Source organism: Mobula hypostoma, chromosome 2 (genome assembly GCF_963921235.1).
Source record: "Mobula hypostoma chromosome 2, sMobHyp1.1, whole genome shotgun sequence".
NCBI lineage: Eukaryota > Metazoa > Chordata > Chondrichthyes > Myliobatiformes > Myliobatidae > Mobula > Mobula hypostoma.
Genome location: NC_086098.1, coordinates 130618010 through 130636446, shown reverse-complemented (window position 1 = coordinate 130636446; position 18437 = coordinate 130618010). Strand labels below are relative to the sequence as shown.

The window sequence follows — 18437 nt, the reverse complement described above, 5'->3', positions numbered from 1 at the left end:
TCTCAGGCAGCCTCCATGGAAAAAGGCAGCATTTGACTTCTCAGCCACTTGATCACAAGTGGGGTTAAAGTCAGAACATTGCAGCTCTTCATTTACAGCAATGGCAGCGAACCGGCCAAGGAACTGCAGATCTGTGTGCTTCTGTCACCGGGTGGATGTTCTTGGAGCAGAGATGCCACCCCTACCCACTCAGACAATTTGGAGAATGGCTCAAGCCAGGTTGAACTTGAATTGCAACTGTGCATTATAGAATCATACCATGCAGAAACAAGGTCTCCAGCCCACCAAGTATACGCTGCACTTATCTAGGCAAACGTAGACCCCTCTCACTGCAGCACACCATCCACTCGATCTGCGGTGCTGCTCACAATCATCTGTATCACACCCCCTCCATTAACACGGAATGCTGCAGTAAGTGGACCAATACACCAGCTCAAACCATCGAGCCAGAACCAACCATCACTTGTCACCACTCTTCACAAGTCACCTAACTTTCATGTTTCCACGTTTGCATTCCCGTAGTGTAATCCAAGCTCCTACAGCCAGTGCTGTTACATTCAAGGCCCTGGTGGTGAGGCATTTGACAAGCACAAAGATGAACCCTTTACAATACACCATCACATGGTGAAGACACGGGTTTAGCTAGCACTGTCAAAGCCTTGGTGAGATGCTGCAGTACACTTTGTAGCTGCTACACACTACAGTGGTGAGGAGGTGACTGATCAGGACGATGGAATGAAATGCCACTCAAGCAGCCAGTCTGCCTTGGGTGGTGTCGAGCTGTGACCCTGAGTAGTGACTGTCAGAGCTGCTGCAAGGAAGTTCATCAATGCACCTATGTATGCGTGTACTTGCATATATAAAACTCAACTTTGACTTTGAACTGCATTCATCCTGGCATGAGAAAAAACAATGCATCACGCTGCTGACTTTTGTCTTAATGGAACAGCACAGGAATGGACTCTTCGGCCCACCATGTCTGTAACAAACATGACGGCAAATTCAACTCATCCCTTCTGCCTGCACATGATCCATATCCCTCACACTCATTGCATGTTCATATGTCCAGTTAAAAGCCACTATTATACTTCTGGCAACACATTCCAGGCCCCTACCACTCTTTGAGTTAAAAAAAATACCTTGTCCTATTTATCTCCTTTAACTTACTTGACCTCACCTTAATGATATAAGGTAGTAATGAGAGGAGGGCACGTGCTGGGTGGGTGGGGGTCCTTAATGATGGATGCTGCTTTTTTGAGGCATTGCCTTTTTAAGATGTCCTTAGGGAGGCTAGTGCCCATGATGGAGTTGGTTGAGTTTACAGCTCTCTGCCACTTTTTCCGATCCTGTGCCGTGGCCCCTCTGTACCAGATGGTGATGTAACCAGTTAGAATGCTCTCCATGGTACATCTATAGAGACTTGCTAGACTTTGGTGACATTTCCAATCTCCTCAAACTCCTATGAAACATAGGTGCTGGCGTGCCTTGTTCACTATGTTGGGCACAGGATAGATCTTCAGAGATGTTGACACCCAGCAACTTGAAACTGCTCACCCTTTCCACTGCTGACCGCTCAATGAGTTCTAGAGTATGCTCCTTCAACTTCCCCTTCCTGAAGCCCACAATCAATTCCTTGGTCTATTGATGTTGAGTGCAAAGTTGTTGCAACGCTACTCAGTCAGTCTATCCACCTCACTCCTGTACGCCTCCTCATCACCATCTGGGAATCCGCAAACAACAGTTGTGCCATTGGCAAACTTACAGATGGCATTTGAATACAGATTTCCTCGTGTTTTGTGCTGTGTCTAGTCGCACAGTCACGGACGTAGAGAATAGAGCAGCAGGCTAAGCTCGCATCCTTGAGGTTGATTGTCAGTGAGGAAGAGATATTATTTCTGACCTACTGTGGTCTCCCAATGAAGGAGTCAAGAATCCAGTAAGCAGAGGGAGGTGGAGGCCTGGGTTTTGAAGCTTTTTGATAGTACTGACAGATAAAATTGATTAATCAATAAACAGATATCGATATTGCTGTTTTCCTGGTGGTCCAAGGCCAAATGGAGAGCCAGTGAGATTCCAACTATTGTAGACCTATTATGGCAGTTGGTAAGTTGCAGTGGGTACAGGCCCTTGCATAGGCGGGGATTAATTCTAGCCATGATCAACCTCTCAAAGCAGTAGATGACAGCAACTGGGCAGTAGTCATTGAGGAAGCTCATCCTGCCCTTCTAGGGGACTGGAATGATTGATGCCCTTTTGAAGCAGGTGGAAATCTTTGAGGGCAATATTGAGAGAGTGCTTTCCAGTCAGCTTGAACCAGTTTGGCCATTCTCCACTGAGCTCTCTCATTAACAAGGCATTTTGCCCACATAACTGCTGCTCACTTGATTTTTTTTGTTCACTGCCCCATTCTCTGTAAACTCTAGAGACTGGTGTGCATGGAAATCCCAGGACATCAGTAGTTTCTGAGACATTCAAACCTGAGACATATGGCACCAACAATCATTCCACAGCCAAAGTCAGTTAGATCAATCACATTTCTTCCCTATTCTGATGTTTGACCTGAATATTAGCTGAATCTCTTAATCATGTCTCCATGCTGTTATGCGTTGAGTTGCTGCCACATGATTGGCTGATTAGATATTTGCATTAACACCCCTAATGGTTTTATAAACATCTATAAGGATAATCATCAGCCTCCTTTACTCCAGGCAAAAAAATCTTAAGTCTAACCAGCCTCCCCTTATAAGTCAAGTGCTCAAGTCTCAGCAAGGGTCTAAATTGTAATATGGGGAAATAGCCAGCAGGTACACAGAAAGCTCCCACAATAATGACAACAACCAGATGCTTTTTCAAAGGGCACATGGTGCCAAATGGGCTTTCTATATGGTAAATTCCATTAAAGTTCCCCTGATCCTCTTCAATGTACAGGATATCACTGCCCGTCTGAGAGGGCACAGGGGTCGTGGGGTACCTTCTTTAGAGTCAAATATTCAAGTGACTGGAACTGGACTTGAATTCAGAGGGCACTAACCATTGATGCATAGCTGACAAATTACTAGACTGGATAATCAGTGGTTTAATTTTCAGATGACTGTGTAATGAAACAGTCTTACCCAACTGGCTGAGCAGTTTCCAACTATTTCCATTTGCGTTCTACTTTAACTTTCTGAATCACGCAGCCACACATCCTGTAAAACCACATTTCTTAAACACAAGAAATTCTGCAGATGCTGGAAATCCAAGGCAATGCACACAAAATGCTGGAGGAACTCAGGCAGGTCAGGCTGCATCCATGGAAATGAACAAACAGTCGATATTTCCGAGTGAGACCCTTCTTCAGGACTCATTATTTAAGTGACATACTTATGCAAGCATTTCAATGTAGGAAAAGAGGCAAAGCAATGGTGTTAGAACATAAAATTTAGAATAATGGGCCATCCACTTTGTTTCTCACTCCACAGACTCTTACCAATTTGCTGTTTCTGTTTTTATTTATTTAAGGAATATGCTTAATTATTTAGGTTTCAGATTGGTCTCAGTAGTTGATTTCTACTTCCAAAGGGTTCAGATAATGCTCAAGTGCACTCACCTCCACACAGTCGTTCCTGCCTCGGGCTTTCCATCCATATCTTAAGGCACTGGCACTTGCTATTCCCCCTGAGGAAAGATGAAAAGCTGAGAACAACGCTTGAATCATAAAATTCAGCTCCAATTATAGGAACAATCCAACTCTGATCGGAGAAGAGTGCTACAGAATCACTCAAATCCTACTGCCCCAGGCACTGCTTTACATTTCTATATGGATCTATGTGTTGGCTAGGAAACAGGGAAACTTCACTTAGTTTTCTTACCCATTCCTCTTACAGATCCCTTTCCAGAATAGCTTTAAGAAGACATCTTAGTTGTCTTCACTCATTTGTATATTTGATGTAAAAAGGAGACTGTACTTTCTGAGAAAGACAGAGTTTTTAAAAAGCAGTGTTCATACAGGGAGATCCATGTTTGACACTGCGACAACCCCATCTTGTGGCAACATGCAGCATTGTTTGTTTGTACGCTGAACATGAAACACTTAAGTAGGATTCCATCCATCAGGTACAGACACCCACATCCTATTGCTCAGCTTACCCAGTTTGTTACCTGCAATGACACTGCTCCATATGATTAATACCCAATATCAGTGTTCTACAGATGAGAGCAACAAGCAATCTGCTTTCTCTCTCCTCCTGATCCACCTGGCCCCCATCACGACATTCCCCTTTCTGACTCTCTCCCTCTGCCCATCACTCACTCTTCCTACCGGTTTTCCTCCCACCTCTTACCCTTTATTCCATGCTCCACCATCCTCTCCTATCAGATTCCATCATCTTCAGCCCTCTGTCACTTTCACCCATCATCTCCCAGTTTTTGACATCATCTTCCTCATCTATCGATCACTTGCCAACTCTTGCTTCTCGCCTCCCCTACACCTTTTTATACTGGCCATCTCTCCTCTTTCTTTCCAGTCCAGATGAAATATCTCGACACAAAATGTGACTGTTCATTTTCCTCCATAGATGCAGTCTGGCCAGCTGAGTTCCTCAAGCATTTTGTGTTGTTCCACTTTGCAGTATCTGCAGTTTCTGGTGTCTCCAATATAGTATTGAAATCCCTTAAATAGGCTATATTTTCTACACTGATTGCTAGATCTGCTTTTTTTTCCTTCAAAAAACACCTCCTAATTTCTTTGCTCTGTTCCTTCTCATTTTTATTCTTATTCAAGCCTCCGTAACATATTTATATTTTGTATTTTATATAAAGACTCTTTCAACTTTTACAGAGGTATGAAATAATAGTGAGTTTGAAAGCCTTTATTGGACAGTGAGTGCGGATGATCTCAACAAACTGGAACTTTGTAAACACTGTATACTTGATTAAGACCATAAGAGATAGGAATAGAATTAGGCCATTTGGCCCATCGAATCTGCTGCACCATTTCATCATGGCTGATGCATTTTTCCTCTCCATCCCAATCTCCTGTTCCCCCCTCTCCCCCACCTCCCGTGACCTGACCAATTAAGAATCTGTCAACCTCTGCCTTAAATACACATAAAGACTTGACCTCCACAGCTGCTTATGGCAACAAATTCCACAGATTCACCACTCATTGGCTACAGAAATTCCTCATCTCCATTCTAAAAGGATACCCCTCCATGTTGAGGCTGCGTCCTCTGATCTTAGACACTCCCACCATAGGAAACATCCTTTCCACATATATTCTATCAAGGCCTTTCACCATTTGATAGGTTTCAATTAGGTCACCCCTTATTCTTCCAAATTCCAGTGAGTATGGGCCCAGAGCTATCAAACACTCCTCACTTGACAAGCATTTAATCCTGGAATCATTTTCGTGAACCTCCTTTGAACCCTCTCCATACGGCACCAGCTAACTGTACAAAGCAGGTTCAAAGAAAATCCAGCACACTATTTTTGGTTGTATTTGTTCTTGGTATGAGAAGGTACTAATAGCTAATTTCCCTGTTGAATCAGTGGGACGTCTCCAAGAACTGCTACAGATGGGTGGTTAACAGTTAATATTTCTGTTTGATAACCTTTCATCAAACAGAATGCTGCCTGACATGGAGGTGACAATGTTCCAACAGAGAGAGACGTGAGAGGTTGTAGACTCTGTCTGGAGTCTGGAGCAATAAACAACCTGCTGGAGTAACTCAGCTGATTGAGCATCATCTGTATGGGAGAAAAGGAATTGTTAATGTTTCGGGTCAAAACCCTGCATGAGGCAATCAACTTCAACATTCAATGTTCCAACAATCTTGCCTCTCTTGCTCATTTTGTTGTTCTGCGTCCCTATCCGCTAGTATTTCTGGGTCACTGACTTCCTTCGGCAAGTGCTGCCCAAGGCTAGTGGATATAGAATTTATTAATCAATGGAAGTGATGAAAGCAGTGAACTGGAAATTGTTTTCATGAATATCGATGATACCAACAGCAGATTAACTCACTGATGTTTCTCTGTATACCCATCACTTCCCCAGCCCCACCTTTCTTCATTTAGCATCTAGTCTCTCGTAAGGATAGAATCTGGCTGGGCTTTCTTGTATTCCGACTATCTTCGGCACATGGGAGAGTCATAGAGAAATACGGCACACAAATGAACCCTTCAGTTTAGCAAGCCCATGTTGACCTTTGCGCCCATCCACTGCACATTAATTTCATTTGCCTGCATTAGGACTGTATCCTTCTCTGTTTCTGGGTGGTGGGGGTGGGGTAAATATAAACATTGGGATCCTTTAACCTCCTCTGGATCAGACGCTTTGCCAGTCAAGCTGATATGATTCAGATTTATCAGCTGAGCTTGGAATCTGGTAGTTCATGTGTGTGTGTTCAACCTACTGACCAAGGGAGTCAGCCCTTTGCCACTTAGCAGCAGCGTTGGAAGGTTATGTTTCCATTCCCAATTCATTCAGTTCTAAGGGAGGTGCTGTGATTCAGATGAGGCATTTAACTGAATGTTCACTTGCTTTCACTCAGTGGACATCAACAATTTCATGGCATTATCTGATGTTCTGGTTAATATACAATCAACATAATAAAAAAATCCAACTATTGTTGGCACTATTTTCAAACATGTTGTATCTTGCTGTGAATAAATTATCTGCCACTTTTCTTACCATAATGCCAACAACTGTGTCATTAGTTGCAAAGCACTTTGGAGCATTTCAAGGTTATGAAGGATTCTTCATAAATGGAAGCTGGAAGTCTATCTTTTAAAGTGTATTTCACTTTGATATGGCGGTTTGTGCTTGATACCTTTAGCAAATTCATTTATGCTTTGGTTCCAAACACTCCCGCTTAAATCTACCACATACAAGCAGCTAGTATTTTAAATAAATAAGACTTCACTCCCCGCTGTGTAGGTGAAGTGCTGGTGTTGATTTTAGTGCTGCATCATTTTTCCAACAGTTCCACAAAATATGTGAACTACATACTTGCTGTTAAGCTCCTTTAAAAACAGTGAGAACTGTTCACTGAGGGGGTGGCTGCAATGTGAGATTCTCAAAGGCCAGGAGAAATAGGAAAGAGTCACAATCTGGAGGCAGCAATGTTTAGCTGAGAATTCATAAGTGAGTGTGTAGATTTAGGGAGAAAGGTTTGAAAAGAATGTACATAGTTTCTACCAAAGATAATGATTAAGGGTAAGAGTGCTGGGTGGAGGGAAAGTTATAACGTGAGACAAGCTGGGTCAATCTTCCCTGAAGCACAGGATGCTGAGAGGTGACATGACAGAGGTATATACATAAAATATGATGGGCATAGATCTATAGACAGAATCTATTTAGAAGAAGAGGCATTAGCTTTATTCGTCACATGTACATTGAAACATACAGTGAGATGTGTGGTTTGAGTCAGTGAGATTGTGCTGGGGCAGTCTGCAAGTGTCGCCATGCTTCCAGCACCAACACAGAATGCACACAACTTACTAACCCTAACTGTATGTCCTCGTAATGTGGGAGGAAACCAGAGCACCTGGTGGAAACCCACATGGTCACAGGGAGAACGTACAAATTCCATTCAGGCAGCTATGGGAATTGAGCCCTGATTGATGATTGCTGGCACTGTAAAGAGATTGGGCTAATCACTAAGTTATTGTACCACCCTATTAGGAGTGTCTAAGACTAGAGGACAAAGGTTTCAGGTGAGAAGGAGGCACCTTAAAGGGGACTTGAGATGCCAATTTTTCAACAGAGAGTAGTAAGTATCTGGAATGAACTAAAATTGGAGGCGGTGGGTCAGGAACAATATCAACATTTGAGGGGCTTCTGGACAGATATTTGAATAATCAGGACCTAGAGGGATGGAGAATTAACTCAGTTAACTGAGATTATTACGGATGGTTGACATGAGCATGGTGGGTCAAAGAGCCTGTGGCTATGCTTTATAACTTTATGACTTTAGCAACCCCCCTAGAAAACTCCTCCAAAATGCATTCTTCTGACTTGGAAACACATTGCGTTACACCACTATTATTTGGTCTAAGCCCAGGAACACCTTACCTCACAGCACTGCAGGGACACCTTCACCAGAAGCTTCAGGATACCTTCTTAGGGAAAATCAAGAATGGGAAATAAATGTTGTCCTTAATAGTGACATCCATGTCCCGGAGAAAGGAATAAAAAAAAATCATAGTTGAGACAAAAAATAAAAACTAAAGCGAAATATACAGCAAAAAGCAATGAAGATTTAAATGTTACATCATTGTTATGTGGTTCTCTATGCTCGAAAATCTTGCTTTTTCTTGCACTTTCTTTACCATTAGAATACTCTCACTCCTTAACTGTCTACTTTTCTGACCCTGACATCATGTGTTTAATCCAACTTTCTTTCAGGCACCTTCAGTCAAATGAGTTCCATGCTCTGGAATTAATTTCCTAAACCCATGTGTGTTACCACCCATCCTCCTTGAAGGCCATTGCAGAGTCAGTGGAAAACACAGAAGGATGCAAATAACTAATTCCAGAGCATAGAACCGAGTTGACTGAATTTGCCCCAGGAGTTGGAGCAAACCCTTGTTACAAGAATAAGAGGGGGAAAAATTGGTCACTAAGCTTCCAATTATAGGGCATAAAGCTATTTATTAGGATAAAAGGGTCATAGATTGCTTTTTGCAACATGCAATGCCTAGCAACAGCAGCAGATGATAACAGATTTACAAAGGAAAGTGACAAGTTATCTAATTCAACTGTATGGAAAGGCACCATCATGGGACCAAAGCAGCTAACATGGCAGACAGAGTTAGTCTTCCTCTTTTGTTTGAAGAACTTGCCTTTCACTAACATTCACATGAAACAAAATCGCCCAACATTTCAATGTTGAAAATATAAATTAATGAAAATAATTGGGAGTCAAGTTCTTGGACATGGTGGAGTGGGGAGTAGGGGATGTTTCATATAGATAGGAAGCCTAGAAGTAGGGACCTAAATAGAACTAGGCCATTCAAGATAGATATGCATCAAAATTTAATTTAGATAGTGAAAGCTTGGGCTGCAAAAGCTCAAATATTGATTATATTTGAAAGCTGAGATTAATGGGCATTTGGGATTTTAGAGGAACCAATGGATATGGACAGGAAAGTGGGATTGATATAGAAGATCAGCCATAATTTTGTTGAGTAAAACAGCGGGATCAAGAACCAAAGCTCTTACTCCTATTCCCATTTGTTATGTTATATTGCTATGCAGAATGTAACACAAAACTCTTTATTCCATTCCAAAAAATAGATATAGCATTAAATATTTTAAGCTTCCCCCCCTTCTGATTAGAATACGAGTGTGGAAGAAAAGATTCCTTTAACCTTCTGAAAGGCAATTGAGCTCAGGAGGGAAACAGCTATTAACAATTTAGAAAATTATGCTCACATATACTTAGAGGTTTTCTGTTTAGATTAGAGCACACAAGAGCAGGTCATATCGCAGTGTGGTGGAGTATATATATAAGAGGATATATAAAACCTGACGTGTGCAGAATTAAATTAAAAATGAGGATACTTACACCATGGCTTTAAATATGTCACAAAATTTCAAAAGGCAACAAAGTACTTTGTAAATGCAGTCTATGTAGGAAATGCAGCAAATTGTTCTTTCTTTTTAGATAGTCTCTTAGATTTAAGGATTTTTGACTTCCGATCCACTTCTTGGGGTTCTTAGGTGGCTGCTGTGGCTAATGTGGAATCCATGGATACCCCTCCATCCTCCAGTTCTACCTGGTCTCTGTGCACAGCTGCAAATTCTAGGTTCATAATGCCTTCTTTTTCTTTAGGAGCAGTCATCAGTCATATTTTATGAGGGTCTTACTTTACTTTTAATATTCTGAGAAAATTCCTTTGTCCTCCCAGATTTTTTTCTTTCTGTGGCAGAATATGGAGTAGGGAGTCTGCTTTGGTTCAAGTTCAGTTATCATTCTACCATACACATGAATATAGCCAAAACAGTACCAACAGTCACACATAGGGAATATACCAATGCTCTTTCTGAAAATCATGCCTTGTAATCTTTTAATGCTGTAAACTGGGCCTGGTTTCTTATCCAGTATCTACTGACAGTGGAGCATTCCCTCAGTACTGCATTGCATTATTTGCCTAAATTATGTTTCAATTAGGCAACAAAACTTGGAACTTTCCAGCTCGAGTGAGGGAATATTAACAATTTAGGCACACTGGCACTTATGTTACTAAATAGCTAAAAAGTAGAAAATCAAAGGGTTTCGAATTAGTTACAGGTGCGAACCAAAACCAATTATCAAGGATAAATCTAATTACAGGTACTTAGGCATCGCAAAGTGTATTCTATGTCCACTGACATTCCAAGCCAAAACCGCAGCAGGGTAAGGAAACTTGACACGTCCTCCATGACTCTTACCAGTTTTGAAAGGTGGACCATAGAAAGCATCCTATCCAGATGTACTACAGGTTGGTATGGCAAATGTTCAGCTGAGGACTGCAAGAAATTGTAGAGAGCTGTGAATGCAGCCCAGTTCATTATGAAATCAACCTCTCCTCCATTGACTCCGTCTATGTTTCTTGCTGCCTTGGGAAAGCAGCTAACTTAACTCAGTACAACATACTTGCTCAGTAACTGCAACACTATATTCTGCATTCTGCTTTCTTTTGATTACGTTCGGCGCCACCTGGCTGAATGACATAGCAAACAACAGCCTTTCACTGTATCTCTGTACATGTGATAATAGTAAACCAATCCCACATAAACAAAAAGTTATTATTCAAAACAATATACATTTATTCCCAGAGTAACAGAGCAGTAGGATGGTCTCATCCTTTTAAAAGTGACCACGCAACATGGTTGATGAAATATGCATGCATACAAAGATAGTTTTCTGACTAGATTTCAGGAACTACAGACGCCCCTCTATTATTAGTATTGGGAGAATGGCCAATGACACATGGCAAGAAATTCCAACATAAACAAGGCTTTTGGTAGAGAGCCAGGTCAGAACATCACTCATTATACCCAAACATTCCTGTTACAAAGTATGGACATGCACTGAAGAAATCATGGGAGTGTTGAAACAATAGCACATGTAATAACCAGAAACAAATACACTGCATACTTTAGGTTACTTATTGTAGACATCTCATTCCAGATTTCCACTGGTGAATGCAGTGGGAATGCAGCGGGAATGCAGCACTACTGGCAATTAGACTCTGTCAGCTGTTGCCTTTGTCAAACCAGCTGCTGCTGTAAATATTTCTGAGTCTCTGCTTACAGCTTGAGAGGGCAGGGATTCCTGATTACCCCATGCACCAAGTGCAGGGTTCCAATTTCATCTCACGTTGCCCCCACTTTATATGTCGAGATGATGGGTAGGGATAGACAGTGGCGGAAGTGTTCAAGTTGATACTTTGGCTATAATGTCAATAACCATGTCAGAAACTACTGGTGTGGACTTGTTCCCCATCATGCTACATCCTGTCTGTGAGGGCCCATAGGGCAAAGACTGTGATTTACTCTCCTGTCTCCAGAGTGGCAGTAATTGTACAAAGTCAATGGAAATTTTACACATAGCGGGAGTCCAAATGGCATTGGGGAAGCATCACTGCCCAAATCCAAACATGATGGTAGTGGCACAGCCCATCTTCAAACATCCTCCGATGAGGTGAAAGCCCTCGGGATGCACATCCACCTCAAGCCTTCAGTAGCCATATTTGTCGTTCAGGTGTGTCCTCCCATCGCCTGTTTGACCTTTGAGGTGACAGGGAGAAAAAAGGAACATCCCGAGTCAACAACTAATGCAATATGCAATACCTTTGCATTCACAAATTATGGATGTTATAGAATAATACAGTGGAAACAGGCCCTTCTTATCCATCCTGACTGAGATCTCCATCTAAACTATTTTACTTGTTCTTTGTTTGGGCCATACCCCTCTAAACTTTACTTATCAATATACCAGTCCAAAGTCTTAAATATTGTTAGTTTACCTTTCTCTGGCAGCTAATTCCTTATACCCAGCACCCAAGAAATTTCCCCTCAGGTCATATTTAAATTTTTCCCGCTCATCTTAACCCTGTGCCCTCTACGTTTTAACTTTCCCTAGGAATAACAGTGTGTGTTCTTCACCCCATCTACACTCTACATGATGTCGTTTTACTACTTGATGCACATCTTTCATTAATCGTTAAAATGAGTGGCTTCCTGAGTCAGTTTAGAGACTGTTAAGAATCAACCACTTAATCAGATGTATTTAATTCAAAAAATAGCCAAACCAATTAAGGATGACAGGTTTCCTTTCTGAAAGGAGGTTACAGAACCAGCTGTTGTATGACAGTCTGGTAGTTTCATGGTCAACATTACAAATACTGGCTTTAACTGGTAGGAGAGGGGTGGAGATGCGCATATTAACCATCATCAATAACTCACCTCCTGAAAGAATGAGATTTCTAGTTGTTTCTAGACTGTACAAGTTGACTGGCAGCTACCAACGTAAACAACTATGCCCTCAAAGGGGTGAATACATTATTAATTATTGGACTGTAGGAATCAACAAATATTAAACTCACAGGCACTCCATATTTCATGTTTTCTTACGGCATAGAAGGCAGCCAGTTTGGCCCATTGAGTCTATGCTAGTTCACAGGGCAACCTCAATCTCCCAATAATTTTCCTTCTAATGTATTCTGCTCACAGTATCATCTCTTGTCAGACTTTACCACCCACTCCAGACAACTTACAATGGCACAGCCAACCCTCACATCTTTGGGAGGTGGGAGGAAACTGAAGCAACCAAAGGAAAATAGCACAATTACAGGGAAAACATGTGAACACCACAGACAGCACCCAAGGTCAGAAACAAACCTAGGTCACAAGCTCTCAGACAGAAACTCTATTCTGTCACCTCCAAAGCCTAGAAAAGTCATTTGTTTAATGCGTGTCAACATTTTCATGCTACTAGTTGTGCTGCAGTTTAACAATGATAGACATCATTCAAATCATTTTCATTTTTGGATAACAATTCTGACTCATCAAGTCTCTTTTGCAGTTGAGGAGAAATACCTGTAGGGGGCATCCAAACACAGTAATCAGGATCATCACTAGGGTAGTGTTCCGATGTGAGTTCTTGAGGTGGCTGTGGGAAGAGAAATATTAAATAAGCAGAAATAACTGGAGTTAAATACAACCAATCAGTATCTGTTATCAACACAGAATAAAGAAAAAAAAGCAATGCTGAAAACCTGATAAGAAAATATAAAATGTTACAAATAAGACTCAGAAGTTTTATATCAAGAACACTTGCTATCAGAGACGTTAACATTGTTTTGATACTTAGATATAAATGTAATATAAACTTAGATATATGTTTTTAAATAATTTTATTACGGCTGCTTTTCTAGTCCATTTAACCTCCCTCAAAATACGATGGTGAAGGGCCAGTCAGAGGGCACGAGAAGTCAATAGATTGAGGGAACTGACAGTATCATTTGTAGCCCTGTCAAATAGAGGAGTGTTTTACAATTCACATTGGCTACTCAGCTTTCATTCCTACTGCTGACACCATGCTAGTGTTGCCTTCAAACTTGAGCACTCTGATAAAGGCTTGTTTGGTCTCCAGTCGGTGCAACAAATCTTATCAATGTTCATTGTGGACCATCAGATACAAATCAAATTAACACGCAATTTTAAGATTCGCATCTTTGTTTACAAAGCCCTCCAATGTTTCATGCCTTCTGAAAACTATGAACTCTTCCCATTCTTCAGCCCTCCCAATATTGTATGGTCCACAAAATAGGGGTTTTACATTCCAATTCTAATCCGTTATCATTGTCAGCTGTCTTCTGTAGCTAAGGGGGTAATCTTGAATGGTGCTTTCAACATTTCTTTCCTCAAGATGCTGTGCTGACAAAGTTCCACACAGTAGGCTTATTCAGAAAGTCAGAAGGCATGGGATCCAGGGAAGTTTGGCCAGGTGGATTCAGAATTGGCTTGCCTGCAGAAAGCAGAGGGTCGTGGTGGAGGGAGTACATTCGGATTGGAGGGTTGTGACTCGTGGTGTCCCACAAGGATCGGTTCTGGGACCTCCACTTTTCGTGATTTTTATTAACGACCTGCATGTGGGGGTAGAAGGGTGGGTTGGCAAGTTTGCAGACGACACAAAGGTTGGTGGTGTTGTGGATAGTGTAGAGGATTGTCGAAGATTGCAGAGAGATATTGATAGGATGCAAAAGTGGGCTGAGAAGTGGCAGATGGAGTTCAACCAGGAGAAATGTGAGGTGGTACACTTTGGAAGGACAAACTCCAAGGCAGAGTACAAAGTAAATGGCAGGATACTTGGTAGTGTGGAGGAACAGAGGGATCTGGGGGTACATGTCCACAGATCCCTGAAAGTTGCCTCACAGGTAGATAGGGTAGTTAAGAAGGCTTATGGGGTGTTAGCTTTCATAAGTCGAGGGATAGAGTTTAAGAGTCGCGATGTAGTGATGCAGCTCTATAAAACTCTGGTTACGCCACACTTAGAGTACTGTGTCCAGTTCTGGTCACCTCACTATAGGAAGGATGTGGAAGTGTTGGAAAGGGTACAGAGGAGATTTACCAGGATGCTGCCTGGTTTAGAGAGTATGCATTATGATCAGAGATTAAGGGAGCTAGGGCTTTACTCTTTGGAGAGGAGGAGGATGAAAGGAGACATGATAGAGGTATACAAGATATTAAGACAAATAGATAGAATGGACAGCCAGCACCTCTTCCCCAGGGCACCACTGCTCAATACAATGGCTTTAAGGTAAGGGGTGGGAAGTTCAAGAGGGATATTAGAGGAAGGCTTTTTACTCCGAGAGTGGTTGGCGCGTGGAGTGCACTGCCTGAGTCAGTGGTGGAGGCAGATACACTAGTGAAATTTAAGAGACTACTAGACAGGTAGATGGAGGAATTTAAGGTGGGGGGTTATATGGGAGGCAGGGTTTAAGGGTCGGCACAACATTGTGGGCCGAAGGGCCTGTACCCTTTATGTTCTATTCTATGTTCTAAGATGCTCTTTCAAACACCCCTCTCTTCTTCAGCTTTTTGCAATCTGTCTTAATGTGGCTGACTCTCAACTTTGTTCAGAAAGGCACCTTGAGACAGTTCACTGCTAAAGGTGCTACAAAAATGTAGTAAATAAAGAAACAAATGGGGAAATATGAGATTAGCATTTTGAATCAATGACGTTTCATGAATGCTTCTGACTAAGTCACTGCCTTGAAACATTAACTGCTTCTATGACCATACTTCTTGTCTGTGCTGCTCAGCATTTACGGCTTTCTCAGTTGTTATCTTGGACTTCTAGTATCCACCTTCCTATAGAAATGCCAGATGTTCTTGTAGTTACACATTAAAATATTCTGCTCCTTATTTAAATGTGACTTTTAAACCTTATTGGAAAACACAGAAGAGGTCTAATATCTCATCCTAAAGACTTCACCTCAGATACTGCAGCATTCCCTCAGCAGACAGACTCAAGCTCAAGCTTCTATTTTGAGACCTGAAGCTAACCTTCGGGTTGAGAAGAGCCGGTATGTGCAAAAGCCAGAGGTAGTTGAAAATGTCTGCTCCACTGATAAGATGGGATTAGTGTGATTGAAGTACATGGTGCTTTGAATAATGAAAACAATTTAGGATGTTTCACAATAATAAGGCAATTATTGATCAGAGATGGAGCCATTACGAAATGTATCCAATAAGCTTGATGCATAGTTTGTTTATACCACTTACACTATAAAAGCATTTAAAGATCTTACCCTTACAAACCAATTGCATCTGGATTAAACACACTGGAAGAGTGTTTTCAGCTGTATTGAAACTTGGAGAAATACTGGTAACGTGAGCAACTAAAAGTGATGAAATAAGGGCACCGCAAAGAATGCTACTAAATAATATTACATTACACTGGATTGAAGGCAATTCACTACACCTGCAAGGCACAAAATTGCAACATGGAGGCTAACACCAGACAGAAAAAGCAAGTGTTCAAGAGCACCATATTCAGAAGTAACATGGTACAATTCTGAGCAAGATATGGGCCATGTCCTATACTTAATATCTGTAATCACCAAGGACAGGTATATGAAAGGCAGCGAGTTCAGGGAGGGTTCCATCAATAATCTGGAGTACATCAATATTAAGGAGCAGGATGTTTAGATGTCATGGTATGCTTAAGGGTTGATAAAAGCCCAGGGATGGATGCAATGAGAATTAAGGGAGGAGATAGCTGAAAAACCTGACAGAGATTCTTGCACTTTCATCAGCCACAGGTGAGCTACCAGAATACTGGAGGACAGCTAATGTTGATCCTTTACTTAAGGAGGACAGAAGGGATCAATTACAAAATTACGGCCAGTGAGCCTTTCGTCAGTGATAGAGAAATTATTGTAAAAAATTCTAGGCCATAGCATTTGAATAATTTGGAAAGGCTGGGGATGATCAGGGAAGGCTTTCTGCCCAACCAACTGAGCTTTTTGAAGAGGTAACTAAGATGAATGAACATTGCATAAACTGAATTTAGTAAGGCATTTGACATGGTAGGCTGGTCCAGAAGTTAAGGCAAATGGGTTCAAGGTGAGTTAGTTGAATGAATCCAATATTGACTGGTGATAGAAGACAAGAGGGTGATGGTGGAAGGATACTTTTCTGATGTGTACTGCAGTAGGCAGTACTGAGGCTATTCTTCATGAGACATATGTAAGAAAAATAATCAGAAAATCAATGATGTTATGAACACTATTCCCTCTAAGCTGCACGGCTGTGTGGTCGCACAGTAACTGAAATGCTTCCATGCACATAACCTTCGTTACCGCCAAATTGGAATTGGACACAGCTAGAAAAATTTTACAAAACGTGAAAGATTTTCTTTGTTGCACTGTAGTTCATTATATCATTCAATTAATAAATAAAATCAAAAATATGTGATTTTTCAGTTTTCATTCCAAATATTCATAGCATGCATAAAGTGGTATGCAGTTTTCAGGCCATGTAAAGATTTCCTTCTCAGGTAATGTCGGTCCATACAACTGTAAAACAAATAGAGGGAAAGCTGGTTGTGAATAACAAGGAATCTTTTCTAAGGTTACATCAGGATATAGATCAGATGAAAATATGGGCAGAGCATTGAATTCAACTCCAACACGTGTGAGGTGATGTATTTTCAGAAGTGTAATATGGGTAGGACATACACAGTCAATGTTCACATGCTAAGGGATGTTGATGAACTGAGAGACTTTGGGGGTTGTGTTCATAGTTCATTGAGAGTGGCAATACAATTAGATTGGGTGGTGAAGAGGATGCAAGCCTACATTCATAGTTTGAGGTGAAGAATATAAATATTGGCAGGCTTTGCCACAACTTCGCAAAACCCAGGTTACACAACAACTGAAACATCATTATGTGCTGCTCTAGTCACCATACTAAAGGAATAGTGCAGTTCTAGTCATCATACTACAGAAACTGCAAAGGAGATTCATCAGGATATTGGTCAAATTGGAAGATTCGGTTAAGGGGAGACTGTGGATAGGTTGGGCTTGTTTTCCTGGAGTGAACAAAGCTAAGGGGTGATCTGATGGAAGCATATAGTATTATAAGAGGCAGAGAAAGGTAGGGAGCCAGAAATTATTTCCCATGGGAAGAATATCAAAAACGTGAAAGCACAGGTTTAAGTTGGGACACAGACACGAGAAAATCTGTGGATGCTGGCTATCCAAAGCAGCAAACACAAAATGTTGGAGGAACTCTACCATCAATGCTGCTCTCACCCGCATGTCTGCCCTCGCCCCATCCTCCCACCACCACACCAGGGATAGAGTTCCTCTTGTCCTTACATATCACCCCACTAGCCTCTGTGTCCAGCGCAAAATTCTCCGTAACTCTCACCATCGGACAGAAACCCTCCACCAAGCACGTGTTTCCCTCCCCCACCCCACTTTCTACAGGGATCACTCCCTACACGACTCCCTTGTCCACTCGTCCCTCTCCACTGATCTCCCTTCTGGTATTCATCCTTCTAAGTGGAACAAGTGCTACAGCTGCCCTTACACCTTCTCCCTCACCAGCATTCAGCGCCCTAAACAGTCCTTCCAGGTGAGGCAACACTTCGCCTGGGAGTCTGTTAGGGTCATCTACTGTATTCAGTGCTCCCAGTCTGGCCTCCTGTGTATCGGTGAGACTCGACGTAGACAGGGAGACCGCTTCACTGAGCACCTATGCTCCGTTCACCAAAATAAGGGGATTCTCCCTGCAGCCACACATTTCAATTTTACTTCTCCTTCCCATTCTGACATGTCAGTTCACGGCCTCCTCTACTGTCACAATGAGGCCACACCCAGGTTGGAGGAACAACACCTTATATTCTGTCTGGGCAGCCTCCAACCTGATGGCACGAACATCGATTTCTTGAACTTCT

The 18437-nt window shown here is 41.8% G+C and overlaps 1 protein-coding gene across 1 annotated transcript in view; it reads right to left on the bottom strand.

The window, feature by feature from the left end:
- Positions 1 to 10800: 10800 nt before the first annotated feature.
- slc4a1ap (solute carrier family 4 member 1 adaptor protein) overlaps positions 10801 to 18437 on the bottom strand; it is a 187590-nt gene continuing 179953 nt past the window's right edge. The window contains exons 15-16 of the mRNA XM_063040658.1: positions 13067 to 13139; positions 10801 to 11755 (exon numbers count right to left, since the gene is read on the bottom strand). Of these exons, the coding sequence (XP_062896728.1) occupies positions 11706 to 11755; positions 13067 to 13139 (123 nt within the window). The 3' untranslated portion in view covers positions 10801 to 11705. The remainder of the gene's footprint in view (positions 11756 to 13066; positions 13140 to 18437) is intronic.